At 58.5% G+C, this 15929-nt stretch overlaps 1 protein-coding gene and 1 pseudogene across 1 annotated transcript; one reads left to right on the top strand and one right to left on the bottom strand.

Moving 5' to 3' along the window:
* LOC119114209 (kinesin-like protein KIF19) overlaps positions 1-6370 on the top strand; it is a 39307-nt pseudogene extending 32937 nt beyond the window's left edge.
* A 560-nt stretch (positions 6371-6930) lies between these two features.
* On the bottom strand, positions 6931-11166 carry LOC119114206 (fibrous sheath CABYR-binding protein-like). Its single transcript, XM_037238404.1, has 6 exons — positions 11089-11166; positions 10299-10724; positions 9748-9918; positions 8865-9021; positions 8368-8496; positions 6931-6935 (listed from the first exon to the last, which is right to left on the bottom strand). The coding sequence occupies exons 1-6, from the start codon at positions 11104-11106 to the stop codon at positions 6931-6933; spliced, it is 906 nt and encodes a 301-aa protein (XP_037094299.1). The 5' UTR covers positions 11107-11166.
* Positions 11167-15929: the final 4763 nt, after the last annotated feature.

Here is a 15929-nt window from a genome sequence, read left to right as displayed (position 1 = left end):
AGAGGTGATAAAAAGATAAGAGCGCATTTCTTGCAATGCGAAAGCTAGCAGTACCCGGCTGAAAGTTCTTGAGAACATTTAAAAAAGATGTCAGGATAATAATCTCATCAACGTCTGGTCCATGAACGGTACACTATCCATGACGTCAACCGCTTGTTACCTATCGTTTATGCTCCATCAAAGCCCCCTCTCTACATGCGTAACGTAATTAATGGACGCTCCATAGGTGCACTTTTGGTAATGTCCTTTACTCCTCAAAACTCAGGTCTCTCAGCTGGCTGCAGAACGTTGACGGGTGTTTTGCGCGGTCTTGCAGCTCTGCCAATCCTCAGCTCCCACGGATCCAGTCCAGCTCCTCGCGAAGCGCCCCTGCCTCGCCCACCTCAGACGCCAAGAGCCAATCAGCAGTCACCCGTCTGCCGCGGCTCTGATTTCAAGGCCACGCTTAGCCAATCACCGCCCGGCCGCCGATTCGTTGACCAATCGGCCACAAGCGTTTCTGACGTCACAGCCTTGCCTGCAACCGCCTCACAGACAGAGCGGTGTAAGATTCACTTTGTGTTTGTCCTGTCCGTGTTGGCCTGCCCCTCCGTTACTGTCCCGTTTGCTCGGGGATATTGGTGTTGAGCTACGGTTTTTCTGTGACTTGAAATCTGTCGCGGCCTTGGCCTTACGATTTAAAGGTCATTCTCAGCCTGCAGTACAACCGGTCAACGTAAACTATTTTACGTTGATGCCCTGTCATATAACTTGCTGCTAAATCGACATGTATACCTCTGATGCAGGTCATTGCCATTGGTGCCTTGTCCATGAAGATATCTTTATATATTGGTTGACTGGAAATGCTCTCATCATCTGATGAGCATCTGATATCTGGGCTCCATGACCGATTTTCAGCTGTCAAAATCAACGGAGGTCAAAACAGCTAGCGCGATGGGTTGGAAAATTACGTCACAGACTGACGTCAGCTTTGTCAGCAGGGGCGCACTCGCGCCAGAAGAGACGTCCCCTTCATCGATAATGACCGGGATGTTTTATGGGATAATGACCGGGATCGGGATGTTTTAAAATGACGAAATGCTACTCAATCCTGTGGCTTGAGTGGGTGACTGCTGATGGCTTCCGGCTCCTCCTACACGCCTGTCGTGGAACAGCTCACACGCCATGTTTGGAAGCGACCACATGCCCCTGTCCTCTGGCGTAACCCCACGCAAGCCTCGGTTGGCATCGGCTCAAACATGGCGGCACAGAAGGCTGGTTTGTTTTAAATTATGTACCACAGTATGCAGTTACAGCTATTTCGCCCTCTTTCTAGACGAGTGCGTACACTTGGAGCCTTTCCTGATCAGACTGTGTGAAAAAGGTAGTCCTGCTATGGCCCTAAAATCTTTCCAACTATGTCTCGTGCCGAATTTTCCAAGGATTTCGCAGTAATTTGGCTTTTTGATTAAAAGCTGAGACGTTGTGCAACTGAGAGAGAATCAGACTTCATGTCTGGCCCAATCAAACCAAGTCGCACGGTGTGATAGAAAAAAGGGCTAAATGGCATTAGCTATTAAAAAACGAGGTCTTTTGGAGCTAGGTCTGCGACTGAAATCGGCTGAAAACCGAAGCTATTATGATAAGAACATGGCGCTAACGAGCAGTGACAATAAGCCACCTCGTCGTTGCTGCAATACATACAGAGTGTGGGTTGCATTGCGATTATGCACCCGCTAATGCTTCATTCTGTCGTCAGAATTCTCTGTTGTGCCAGTGTTCGACAGCTTGTCTCGTGAAAGTTAATTTTTCCATGTGTCAACACATTCCTCATCCATCTCTTAATTCTTCTTCGCCGACTTGCCTGTTTTGGCGGTAAAGTCCTACGCTCCTGTTTTGCTCCATAAAACTTTTTCCGCAAATTTTCATGTTATACAAACCCACCGGTATGTTACAACAACCGCTCTGCACGTTAGCTGGTTGTGTTCCTGGCTTCGATTTTCGCTCACCCATTCAGTTTCTACCTTTACGAGTCCTTGTCTGCCGTGCTTGCTCACGTTTTCGCCGCTTTTGCCGCGCGAGCTCCGCCGCCCGCCCGCTGTCCGGCCTCGGGCGCCCCTCCCCACCCCTCGGCGTCGCTGTTCCGCTGTCCGGCGCCGCTCTGACGGCGCGCGCGGGCCGGCCACAGCTCTGTGCCCAGCTCCGCCGCCTCGCCCCTCCGCCTGCCTCCGATCCGGATCAGCAGGTCGCCCGACTCGCCACCCTCGTCAGCTGACCGGCGCGAGATGCGCGACAGCGTGCACGGCATTCAGTCAGTAGCCGGCAGGTGAGGGTTGTGGGCCTGTGACCGGCGGTGTCGCGGGATCGGGACCCGCCACCGGCAGTTTTTTGGGTCGCGTGCTTCGGTTGCCGTACTGATTACAGTGTTGATGTATGACCGTAAAAATCAGGTGCGTCGTGAGACATAATACATTTATCATGCTTTGGAAGCAGATGTCCACTCAGTGATTTCTGATTGACCAACATTCCTAACGTGTTTTCTGTCAACGTCCGAAAGGGCGTGTAGGGTGAATCAAATTCCACCATAGTATTTTCAACCAGGCGTGGGCATGCAGCGGTTATTCATTTTGGACCAGTTTAAAGCGCTGGCTGCACACGGATACGTTAAGAGGGATTCTGCCAAGCTACATTTTGCGGCCGGCCTTGAAGGCAGATGCTCCAGTTTTCGATAAGTGTTCGTATCTATTATCTTGCACCCTTTTTCAGAAGCGTTTTGGTTACTTCTGCAGGCAGTATGCCCTTTCTAGTTTTGACACGTGTCTTGTTTGTTTATAGCCATTTGTTGATGTCCACGAGCATTTGGCCGCTCTGTATTTCGTGCCCAGATACGTCCAGCAGGCCCAGGGGCCCGTGACCGATCCCCAACAGCCCTTCACCTGTGGCCAGGGTCCTGTCAGTTCCAGGGTTCCGTGACAGGCCTCCAACAGCCCTTCACCTGTGGCCAGGGTCCTGACAGTTTCAAGGATCCGTGACCGGTCTCCAACAGCCCTTCACCTGTGGCCAGGATCCTGACAGTTCTGAGGATCCGTGACCGGTCTCCAACAGCCCTTCACCTGTCGCCAGGGTCCTGTCAGTTCCAGGGGTCCGTGGCCGATCTCCAGGGGCCCTTCACCTGTGGCCAGGATCTTGTCAGTTCCGAGGGTCCGTGACCGGTCTCCAACGGCCCTCTACCTGTGACCAGGGTCCTGTCAGGCACATGATCGACCCTGGCAGCATCAACGAGTCATCGCTACTACCACTGTGACCATTCACCAACCATGCAGGCCTCCTAGATCAGCCACGATCAGCCAGGGAAGGCCTCTGGTGGTCTCCGGTCTTCTGACCATCTCAGGAACCCCGATCTTTTCGGGCCCCCCGATCACTTACGGCCCCCAGCCGCCACAGGCCCTTGTCCTCTCGAAGCCCCTCGGGGTGTTCCAGAAATCCAATCTGTCTAAAAACAACAAAACATTCCACATCGTGGGAGTTTTCACACTAGGATGCAGATGGAGTGGGAAGGGGGACTGGGGCCCCAATTACACCCCTGTTCACCAGAGTGGCCTCTCCTGAGCCTCTCGAGAGTCTCAGGGAGGCGGTCCACGCTTCAGCTCTCCCCGACCAAGCCACTGCTGTAAAAGTCCCGATCGTAACCGGGATTTCAGCAATGTCTTGCGACGTCCGCAGGCGAAGACGGCGCGGAAGTAGGCGACCAGGGTCCATGGATGAGGGCAACACAAGCCGACGCGGCAGCTTCGCTAATGGGTGAGTGAGTGGTGGCAGGTGTGCCTCAGTGGCCGTTCGTACAACACGCACTTTGTGACGCGTCAGCTGCCACACAGCAGGGACGTAGCCAACAGATGGGCGAAGGGGGCCTGCCCCCCACTCTCGCCCTCCTGAGCCAAGAGTTTCACACGATATTTTATTATTAGTATTATTATTTCACATGATTATTTTGTTTCGCAAGATTTACACCTACTGGGCCATTCCACAAGAGTTTAGTGACAATTCGCATGATCTCGCAAAACTTTGACGTCTGGGTTCCTCCCCGAGCTAGAACTCGAAACAGTGCAGGCGCCAACAATGCAGCTACTATGATCCGCCCAGTCAGCAGTCAAGACCAGCAGGCTGACCGGCACGTTGACCTAACAGAGCCGCCTGCGTATTTCGGTGCCCCCTTCCCCCCTGCGTGGTGCACCCCCACCGGCGCTTGGTCTGATGGCGGAAGTGCGTGTCCACAGGAGCGGAATGCGTCGCTGGGGCAGCTCGGGTGACCTGGAGTCGGCGACCGGTGCCGGCCGGCGCTCCTCCCTGCTGACCGAGATGCGGCACGCCGACCGTCGCACCAGGTGAGCGCCTGCCGGTGGCGCCCCGGCCGCGGCAGAAACTGACGTCAGATGTGGGAAACAAGGGTTGTTCGCTGCCGGTAACGATACGCGCTGGAAGCCTTTTATTAGATGATACTTCGGTCGCGATCGCGGTCTAGGTCGTAAAGAGGAAAGAAAGGAGCTTGTGTAACTCTTACGGTATAAATTATTACACCTACGACGACCTTCTGCGTTGAAAGAAGGGGCTTAAGAACCTCAGCGCGATTAAAAAAAAACATCTGACCTGCAGCAGAGCCTCTTGTTCGCAGCACCCAATAGGCAAGGTGACGTCGCCAGCACCTTGCTCCACTCACCCCAGTGACTTTTTCCGAAACTGTGAAATCGGACACAACTGGAGGGATGGAGTAGCTTCCCTGCCTCCTCCCATACTCCTGCGTCGCTGTGGTGGGTTCGGACCACACTGTGACGTCACCCACCTCCGTTGTGACGTCACCCGCCCCTGCTCTGTGTTGGCCAGGTCCAGCCGGCGCCGCCAGTCGATGGTGCAGTCGGACGACGAGTTTGACGACTCCCGCCTGCCGTCCGTCCGGCAGGCGGCCGGCGGCCGGCGACGCGCCTCCGTAGCGCGAGACAACGGCGTCAAGACGCGTCAGTATACCCGCCGCCGCCGCCGGCACGGCTGCGGCAGAGGGTCGTGCGTGCGTGCGTGCGTGCGTGCGTGTGTGCGTGCGTGCGTATACGTGTGTGGAGGGGGAGATGGAGGGTGTGGGTGAGTTCCTGTTGGGGGGGGGGGGGGGGGGGGAGACGCGTACCGTTACGTGCCGAGTAAACGGCGCAAATGTCTCCTCTCTTGGTCATCAAATTCGTGGACAAATATCGCGTGGACGCGCATTTTGAAAGACAATAAGTGATGCTGTTTTGTTCCCAAATCTACGAAAGATGAAGTGGAATGCTTTGTTATGCTGCGGGCTAAAGATAAAGATAAGTGAATTTCTGTTTGCGCCTAGGTGAATGGCATGTGCCGTTGCATCACAAATTACATTAGATTAGGCGTTCTGGTAGGCCAGAGGCGCTAGCACCAAGTGCGATGCCTGACAGTTCACAAGAGTTTGGAAAGGGTCAGAGCATGGAAAAGGCTGGGGCAAAAGCGGGGCCAAGAGAACGAAGAGGCTGAGAGCCAGCGGCGGCTGCGACAGGGAGGCAGACGGGGATGGCAGTCTCCACGGAGCCCCTCAGGCCTATCTCAGAACTTGGCTGTAGCGACCTGAGACGTGTGCGAAGTGGAATGTGGGGTGAATGGAAAGAAGATGAGTACCAGGTGGGATATGAAAGGTAAGGTTCGTATGTAACGGGATGTGAGAGAGGGGAGGCACATACCATGGACCTTAGAAAGGGGAACACGTCTAATAGTGCTTGGAATAGGGAAGCTGCGCGCAGTGAGATGTGGGCTGATGTCAGACAGGACGATGTGGTGCATGAGAGGAAATCTTATTGTGATGGTCTGTGAGAGGAGGCATATTTGCGATACGCAGATTTGGAGAGCAAGCATGCATGCAAGTTTGTTTGGTGGAGGGAGTACGTGTATGGTCTAGTGTGCGTCGTGCGGTGTTTACAGCATATGGTATCCAAGGAACAACGTTCTGGGTCCGTTCGATATGTTTTTGTTTGTGGCAGATGCTTTGGCTGATGCAGATGCAACTGGCCGTCTCTAGCCGGCGTTGCCCTGCGTTTCAGTGCCGTCCATCAACGGCACGCAGACGAGCAGGAGGCGGAGCGTGCGGAAGCGATCCAAGTCCGAGGACCGCCAGTCGATCGTCAGCTTCGCTCTAATGCACTGACGGGACGGTCTGATGCCTTGAACACGCTCCTGTGCGTTGCCGCAACCGCCAGTGGCGACATCTATCGGCGACACCGACGTTAATACTTGGCGGCGGCAGACGCTGTCGGCCAGCGTCCGTCCACGCCGCTGCCAGGCGATAGCTGGCCTTTTCCCCAGGGGCGGATGATGACGTCACCATCTCAGCGGAGGCCAAGAGGGAGCCCGCAGGTACGTCTCGGACGGCGGCGGGGGGGGGGGGGGGGTGGGGGTGGGGCAGGTGTTGCGTGACGGTGTGACGACCTCGTGACGCTCGACTGACGTTTGATTGCGTGTCGTCCGGCCCCGAGTGATGTCCTGGCCAGGCAGCGTGCCGGCCACGCGCGGACCGTGTTGACCGCACTTCTTCCTGCGTCGGCGCCCGCGGGGCCCGTCGGGTCCGCCCCGTCCGGGCCGGGCAGCGGGCAGTTTGGGTGAGCTGGCGCCCTCCAAAGCGCATTCAGTGCCCTACCCCTAGCTTCTTTACCGCGCTATGTGCCACGTGACATGGGTGCGAGCGTTTTGCGAGGACGCCTAGTGTTATCGGGGGTGGCATTCGCAGTGCCCTCTATTTCGGTGGTCAAAGTGATATTTTGTTATCGCTGCACGTCCTGACAAAGTTGTGAATTCTATTCGATTTATCTCGTTTGAAGTGATGTTAGCTGTGTTAAAGGCCTTCGCAATAAAATAAACCTCATCGGAGATGCTGAGTGACCAAGTTTATGAATATGCTCAAACTGGGGCAGAAAAAGACGGCAATTCAGGACACTTGCGTGGAACGCTTGGAGATACAGCTAGTTTGTGAGTGACTTCATGTGAACTTTTAGTCAGCCCCACAGTTTGCGAGTTTTCCCTTAGTCAAAGTGAAACAAATTCCTTTCAGCATGAGTTCTGAGCGAAAAGGAGTCGTAACCGAGTCAACCAAATCATTGGTGGATCACTCGTGCCGACATGTAAGCAGAAGCATACACTAAAGATGGCAACCAACACGCGCATCCAGCTGCCCTGCCTTCGTCACTGCAGACAGCCGGCTCTGCGGGTACTCAGCCTCCGCCAGCGAGGTGCTCTCGGGGCCGCTCCCTCCCCCACAGCACGAGGTACCGGCAGCGGCTGGGGCGGGTGATATCTCCTGCCAATCCGGCCCTGCGCGGCGCGCTCTGAGTTGCGCGTGCTCAACGCACAAAGGAGGGAAGGAGACGCAGGCACGGCGCCAGGTGGAGGACAAAATACTGCTGAGTATATGAGTATTGCACTATCTGCCTCCACTCATCCCCCTTCCCACAAGTGGTATATCATATAGGAGTTGTGCTTACCACCACATTTATTCGGCCGCTGGAGCCTCCTCTGCTGGGGCCTTCTCTGCTGGAGCTCCCTCTGCTGGAGCTTCCTCCGCTGGAGCTTCCTCTGTTGGAGCTTCCTCTGCTGGGGCCTCTTCTGCTGAAGCTTCCTCTGCTGGGGCTTCCTCTGCTGGGGCTTCTTCTGCTGGAGCTTCCTCTGCTGGAGCTTCCTCTGCTGGAGCTTCCTCTGCTGGGGCTTCTTCTGCTGAGGCCTCCTCTGCTGGGGCTTCCTTTGCTGGAGCTTCCTCTGCTGGGGCCTCCTCTGCTGGAACTTCTGCTGGAGCCTCTTCTGCTGGAGCCTCTTCTGCTGGAGCCTCTTCTGCTGGAGACCCTTCTGCTGGAGCTTCTGCTGGAGCTTGCTCTGCTGGAGCCTCCTCTGCTATGGCAGCGCCTTCCGGAGGAGTTCCTTCAGCGGCTGGTGTTGCGTCTGTGGCACCCTCCGTTGCATCGGTTTCATCTGCCGGCGCCGCCCCCTCGGCAGCATCCTCCGCAGGTGGCGCCCCCTCGGCAGCACCATCTGCCGGCGGCGCCCCCTCAGCAGCACCTTCCACCGGCGGCGCCTCCTCGGCAGCACCCTCCGCCGATGGCGCCCCCTCCACCGGCGGCGCCCCCTCTGCAGCACCCTCCGCCGGCGGCGCCCCCTCGGCAGCACCCTCCGCCGGCGGCGCCCCCTCGGCAGCACCCTCCGCCGGCGGCGCTCCTTCAGCAGCACCCTCCGCCGGCGGCGCTCCTTCAGCAGCACCCTCCGCCGGCGGCGCTCCTTCAGCAGCACCCTCCGCCGGCGGCGCCCCCTCGGCAGCACCCTCCGCCGGCGGCGCCCCCTCGGCAGCACCCTCCGCCGGCGGCGCCCCCTCAGCAGCACCCTCCGCTGGTGGTGCGCCCTCTGCAGGTGGGGCCAGCAGAGTGTCGATCTCGACACCCCAAGAGGCAAACACCAGCTTGGCGTCCAGGTCGGCTTGAGCTGGGGACGACAGAGGAATTTCATGACGGGTGTGCGGTTTTTACAGGCTTGCTCACTGGGCGTACAACAATAACACAGCGCACATGTCGCACTAGCACAGTGTCCTCTACGCTACACGGGCGAGCCCGAGAGCTTGTACTGACACACTACGTCTACAGGCATCAAACAACGGCCGCTGAAATCCAGGTCCCACACTTCCTGCGTTTCCAATGCAACTTCCTGGGTTTCCAACACGAGTTTAAATACTAGGGCACACACATTTCTCTCAGTCTCGGGTACATTAACTGGCGGCAGTCCAGCGAGGGAGTCCTGCCGTGTCTGCCCTGCGCCCGGTCCAGAGCGGCTCGCCGCCGCGTCCCCACTCACACCGGGGCCGTCGGACAGGTAGAGCGGGTCCATGTTGACCATGGCGGAGAGGGCGGCGTCGCCGGCGCACGCCAGTGCCACCGCGTACACCGGCTCCGCCACCAGCTCTGGGATCTGGCTCTGGCCGCCCTCCAGGCTGGCCACCAGCTGCTCGGCTACCTGGCGGCGGCGCGCGGGGCGGGGCGGTGACGGCCGTCTGCCAGGTGCGCGCCGCGGAGCGCTCGGCGCCTGGCGGCGGCGCGGCGCGGCGGGGCGGGGCGGGGCGCGGCGCGGCGCGGCGCGGCAGGGCGCGGCGGGGCGATAGCGGCTGCCTGTGGGCTGCGCGCCACGGGGCCGATCCGCGCCTGGCGACCGGCCGCTCGGCGCGGCGACCGGGCCGGCGGTGCGGCCCGGGACGCGTCTGGTCGGAACAGTCGGCGCCACGGAGGGATACCGTTCGCCGGATGATGCTAACATGATGGGTCTGGTTCGAGTGTTCGCATCTGTGTGACGGTGGTGGCCGTCATATTTTCATCTTTGCCGCGAATAAAGGGTGAGCAGAGACAGGATCCTGCTGAAGGAAGCCAAATCTTGCAGAGTTGTGAAGTTTTGGAAAGAACGTTCACGAAGGAATGCTCATGAATGCCATGGAGATGCTCAATGAATGACACGAGAATGTTCATAAATGACACGAGAATGTTCATAAAAGACACGAGAATGTTCAATCAGCATTGTCCACTCCTGGCAAAGACCCGTGTTTCCAAAGCTCGCAGAATCAAACGGCTAGTGCTGTGACCACGAGTTCATAAGCAAAACAGGTCTTTCCCCCGAACAAACAACTCACTCAGCAGCCAAACGGAGGGTTCTCCACATAAGCCAGCCGCAGTTCTCGAGGCATCAGCGTACCTCCTCTATGAGGGCGTCGGAGCCCGAGTGCAGGACGCGGAACCCGGCGTCGAGGAGCAGCTGCGGCGCCTCCTCGCGGCTGGCCGGGAAGATGACGAACGCCACCTGCTCCGCCGGCGGCGCCGGCGCCGCCCGGTACAGCTCGGGGAAGTACTTGCGCAGGGCGGCCCACTGCGACGCGCGGACACAACGCGTCACGCCGCCGGGCGGCGTACTGACCGCGAGCAGCCCAGGGCGGGAGGGCGCGACAGGCGGCGCCGGGGGCCCAGTTTGCCGGAGCAGCGTCGCAGACCTGGAGGTTCTGGTTCTCACCCAGTTGTGTAGTCAGCATCGTCACCAGCACTCTGGCCTCGGCGTCGCCCACCGGAGTCTACCGCATCGTCTGATGGGCGCGGCAGATGCGTGCGAAGGGGCGCAGGCACCCCCCCCCCCCACCCCCCACCATCACAGCCCAACTTCATGCATGGCCAGTTTGACGTTTCTAGGAAGAAACGTTAGTCAGTCATACTGTCAGGCATGGCACGGCCAAACGCGCGCCAGCTGAGCCTCACCTGACCGAGCACGGTAGGAGGTGTCCACGCGGCAGGACTGAGGTCCTCCAGCAGCTCCTGCAGCTGCTCTTCGATGGTCGGCAGGGGCTCGCCCTCCTCTTCCTCCGCTGGCGCTTCCTCCGCTGGTGCCTCATCTGCTGGAGCCTCCTCCGCTGGAGCCTCCTCCGCTGGTGCATCCTCCGCTGGCGGCTCCTCCGCTGGCGGCTCCTCCTCCGCTGCACCATCCTCGCCCTCCTCTCCGCTCTCGGCCGCCTCGCCATCCGCTGACTGGTCACCACCCTCCTGCCCTCCAGCGGCGGCCGGCGCAACTTCAGCTTCCAGCTGGATCTCGGGAGGCGGCGCTGGTGCTTGGCCCAGGTACAGGGTGAGCCAGCGGTAGGGTTTGTCTTCGCTGTATTCCGAGTCCAAGATGGCGACCAGGGCGCACTGCCGGGCACACACGGATCGCATAAAGTTGCACCTGCACGTTAAAATTGCACGTAAAATTGCCAACCTGCACCGTCACTCCATTAAACGCGCCGCGCTGGACGTGCTAACGCGATTACGAGCCAATGTGCATGGTGTAAGAGGGAGGGGAGAGAGAGGGAGCCCGTGGATGCCATGCGACCTTCACCTTCCGAAAATGCTGCACATTAACCCTAACGCTAGGCATTTGGTAAGACATGCAAAGCACCGGCTCCAAAATTGGTTTTTATCGCACTTTACCTGTGCCAATGTGAGTTACACTCAACATTCATCTACATATGTTGGAATCCCCTGCATTTGCTTTCCAAATGTAACCTCGACTAACCTCTCCCTCCAGCATCATGTCCTTGACCGCTTGTCTCTTGGCCAGTATTTCCGGGTCCTCCTCCTCGGGCTCCGCCGGCTCGCCGCCACCCCCCGCCGTCGCCCTCGGCGTCGGCCGCCTCCGCGTCAGCCGGCTGGTCCGGGGCGTCGGCATCCTCCTCCGAAGGCTGTTCGTCACCGGTGTCCTGTCCGCCGGCCTCGTCGGCGTCCTCAGCCGGCGGCTCCGAATCCGCCGCCACGACTGTCGACGGCACCGTGCAGAGGGGGGGGGGGGGGGGGAGAAAGTGACAGGAGAGAGAGAGAGAGAAGGGGAGAGGGAGGATGGTCAGAGGGAGTTTTATGGCGACGCGACGGGGAAACACCTGACTTCTTGCAATATTCTTTCGCTTATGCCAGTAAGTAGCATGTTTCAAAAACCAGTTTGGAATGCAAAGGTAATTTGAAAGCCACAGTAGACACCCCAAGCACAGGGGGGGGGGGGGGATCCCTAGAACCTATGTCTCCATCAATACCACTAACAGTACCTATACTGTGCAAAACCGCAAAACCGATTCTTACACAGCAGAACGGATCCGTGACACGGAAAAAATGGCGACAAAGTAATTTGTAAACCTCAGTGGGGACTTCAAACCACTAGCCTGTATCGTTGGTTGCGTTATTTTCCGCTGTTCTGTTTGGTTACACTTTAAAGCGGCCCCCACGCGCTCATGTTACATCACAGTTCAGCACATCCTGAACTGTGACGTCACATGACCTAGCTTCATTCCCCGACATTAAACCGGGCGCTGCGTCCGTGTTGAGAGCCCCCAGCGACGAGAGCGTAGCGGCACTCACGGGCTCCGGCGGCGGACCCAGCAGCAGGGCGTCCCACCTCCTCCTCGGAGAGCACCGCACACGTCTCCGCCCCGCTGGTGAAGCCACGCGCGTCCAGCACGGCCTGGATCTCCTCCTGCCTGCAGACAACATTAGTGGCCGGTCCAGGCGGGGCAGGACTGTTCCGATGCGACAGCGCTGTTGTCTGTGATGATGGTGATGGAAATGAGCGGGTTACATTATCCTCGGCACGGACGCGTGGCATGATCAGGCGCTTCCCTGCATGCAGTGCTTGAACTTTCAACCAAACGATACAACAAAGCGCTGGAAGCGTCAGCATATAACAATGACGTAACGTGTCGCTGTGGCCTCCCAGACTACTGAAGCACCAGCGTCGGTCCGTATGTCAGCGTTGTATATCACATCGCACTGCATCAGTCGTATCTCGAACAAAGCACGGCAGCCATCGGACGAAATCGGACGCGCTGTGGCCGTTTCGCATACCGCAAGACTAGCAATGCACTTTGCGTTAGGTGCACGCAGGCCACACCTTGGAACGCCACTTGTGCACAACGTCCGCCGCCCTGCAGCGTTGACCCCTTTCAAAGGACACTAACGTGAGCAGACTGGCGCGAGCACAATCACCCTGAGAACACTGACGCGAGCACCTCGACGCGAGCGTGCTTCCGCGTCCGACCGAGAGCGCGCCACCGCGCCGGCGCCGGCTCGTCCTCCGCGCCGACCGACCGACCTGTCCCTGACGGCGGCCGCCACCACCAGCAGGGCGTACGGCGCCAGGGCGCGGCGCACGCGCAGCTCCGAGCGCTGGCGGCGGGCGTTGAGCGCCGCCGCCGTCTCGGCCTCGTCCTCGACCACCGGCACCTCGGGCAGCTCCACCTCGGCCGGCGCGTCGCACTCGAGGGTGATGGTGACGCGCTGCCGCTCGCCTGCCAGCACCTGACGCCGGAGGGGGGGGGGGGGGGGGCTTTCAGAGACGCCGCAAGGGAGGGCGTTCAGGGGCAACCACGAGAGGAGGGTTCAAGGCGCCGCGGGGGGCGCTCAGGGGCGCCAATGAGAGCTCTCAGAGGCGCCGCTGGGGAGGGGGGGGGGGGGCAATCAGGAGCGCTGCGGGAGGAGTGCTAAGGAGCGCCTGGGGGGGGGGGGGGGGGGGGGGGGGGGGGGGGGGGGGTCAGGGGCGAGACGGGCCGACGGCACCATCCGCTGTCGCCGCGAATGTCTGTGGCGAAGAGTGCGGTGGCAGCGGAGCAGTACCCAGCAGTGAGCAGCAGTGGAGCAGTGAAGAGTACCCCAGCAGCAGGGCAGGGTGTGGGAAAATGCCTCGCACGCCCAGTATGTGTTTTATGCTAAAAGTCAATGTCTGGAGTGTCCCGGCCCTCTCCTTTACGACCTCTAACAAATGTGTAACCTTTTGGGCTTGAGACGTACCTGGCATTTTGATGCAGCGCAGCATCTACTAACCACCCTTGCCTCCACCATCCCAACATCAGAAAAACCCGTGGCCGATACCTCACCGCTTAACCTTCGTTCTTGATTGTCCTTGGGTTCCGTGCCCGCCATCAAAACATCCCGACCAGGCCAGCTCACACCGCCGGTGCCGCCCACCCGCTACCCGCCACCCGCCACCCGTCAACCGCCACCCGCCGCCCATCAACCGCGACCCGCTACCCCGCCACCCGCCGCCCGCCATCCGCCACCCGTCAACCTCCACCCGCTAACCCAGCCACCCGCCGCCCGCCATCCGCCACCCGTCAACCCGCCACCCGCTACCTGCCACACCCCCGTCAACCGCTACCCGTCAAACCGCCTCCCGGCACCCGCCGGCCGCCCGCGCCGCACCTTCTTCTCAATATCGAGCTCCTCCAGAATCTTGCTGGCCAGCAGCGGCAGGTGGGCGCCGCGCAGCTGGTAGACGGCGTTGCCCGAGCCATAGAAGATCCAGAGCGGTTCGCAGCGCGCCGCGGAACGCCTCCAGCGCGTCGATCGCGTCTGACCGGGCCGTTACGAAGTGCAGCATGTCGTCGCCCAGCTCGAAACTTGATCTGTCGGCGGCGGCGGTCCGTCAGCCGTAGGCTGGGGACGAGGTGCGTGGGGGTGGGTCCATCTGGCGGACTGGGGCGCAGTTGGGCGGCTCGGGCTCGGCGCACAACACTTCTGAGGAGGCCAGCCGGTCTGAACAGCCCACGTCAGATTACGTCTGATTAAGGCTATTTAGACTAAATAGGGCAAAGTGTATGTGGGGGAGGAACGGCCCTCGAGTTAGCCAGGATCTATGGCGTTAACTTTGTTCTCACGTTGGGCAGATGATCGCAAAACGTGTTTTAGCAATTGTTTCTCGCAATGTTCTCAGTTTACATGGCTTATCCATATGTCGTAAACGTATCGGATGAAAGGCATTTTTTCCTTCGGCTCGAAATTGTTATGGATCTTCTCGGCATGCCAACGTGCCTCCCAGAACACTTGTCCACAAGTCCAAAACGATCAGATGGAAATTGCGGCCCACAACTTCAAGGACTATCCAAACTTGCATGATTGCATTAGCTAACTCTCCACTCAAACCGGGGTAAACAAGCGAACCGACCTCCTCAGTCCACGCTCCACACACACTGACCGAAAACTGACTGTCTGCCATCAATCTAAAACCGCGCTCATGCACGCAGTCGGTCGACAGCGAACGCGTCGACGGACAGAGGGCCAGCAGCCGGACGTCTGCCGCACACACCTTCTTCAGCATCCCCAGCATGGAGACGCAGGGGGCCACACCACGCCGGGTACACGTCGACAACAGTCAGGCCGGGCTTGGAGATCTCCTGTTCCCACTCTTCCTGTGTGGTGACATCCGTCTGGATTCTGGATCAGATCCCTCTTGCGGGCCATCTGGCGGTACAAAGGACAGGTGCAACAGATATACGTGTGCGCGTAGGGGTGGAACCGCGGCAACGTAAGTTTTGTGGAAATTAACTCCAATCCAGGCGTCCAGAAGTCGCTGGGGCTTAGTCTAACTTTGCATACAAAGTCTGTTAAGTCAAGCCACGATGCATGTAGAATACAGCATACGTTAGCCTCACAACATAGGCTAGGTACCTACCTTCGGTATATGTTAGTTATGCTATGGCCCGTGTACACATGTAAATTGTCTTGTTCATTTCCAAGTGGTGCGATCGTTCCAATGAGTGTGACTGCCTGAAAGGAGCCGGCATAAGTTGCCGACGTCCTTACGCAAGAACAGTTTGACGCAAACCAGCCCCCAAGCTTACCTTTTTGACCGATTAGATCTGTTGGACTATGAATACGTTGGACATGATCAGCTTGTGTGAACATTGGGCACCATGTTGGAAAATATTTCGGTATAATTGCTACATCACAAACGTGCAGCACCCGAGCTTTTTTGGACTATCTGGACTTGTCCGCACCCTCCCGAAGCATTTACCCGATCTGAATCATGTCATCATGAGGCCCGTTGCCATGGCAACACTAACGAACTATAAGTTTTTGGAATGATCACTAGATGTCAGCACCAATGTGACACTACAGAATTCTATTTGGGGTAGGGGCCGCACGTACCTAACCTTAGGACTTTTACGACGCGTTTACCTGCGAGCAGTAGCCACTTTCTTGATTTAGATTCGCTAATTCTAGCGCTGGGGGTAGGGAGAGGGCAACGAAAGGTTAAGCCGGCAGCCGGAGCCACGTCCACGACTCCAGCCGAGATCGTGGGTGAATGCCCGGCCGACGGCCTGGTATCGCCATCACTAAAAGATGTCGCTGATTTCTGTTCGGCCTGCGTCTGCTCTCAGCATTTTTGCGTTCTGCGATGTTGTTGCAATTGACTGCAGCCAGGGCGTCCCGCGTCTATGTCCAACTCAACATGACGTAGCATGTTCATTTCGTATCTATTGGGGCTAGACCAAATGTGCACTGCGTGTAACAAGCGGAGGGCGTATGACCCGGAAGCGAGGATGGTCAGTGACCTTATGTCTATAATCTCGGCTTGAAGCGACGTCGATGTGT

This window comes from Pollicipes pollicipes, unplaced genomic scaffold (genome assembly GCF_011947565.3).
Source record: "Pollicipes pollicipes isolate AB1234 unplaced genomic scaffold, Ppol_2.1 Scaffold_7262;HRSCAF=8765_pilon_pilon_pilon, whole genome shotgun sequence".
Classification (NCBI taxonomy): Eukaryota; Metazoa; Arthropoda; class Thecostraca; order Pollicipedomorpha; family Pollicipedidae; genus Pollicipes; species Pollicipes pollicipes.
Note: the sequence above shows the minus strand (reverse complement) of the source record. Positions and strands in the feature narration are given on the sequence as shown.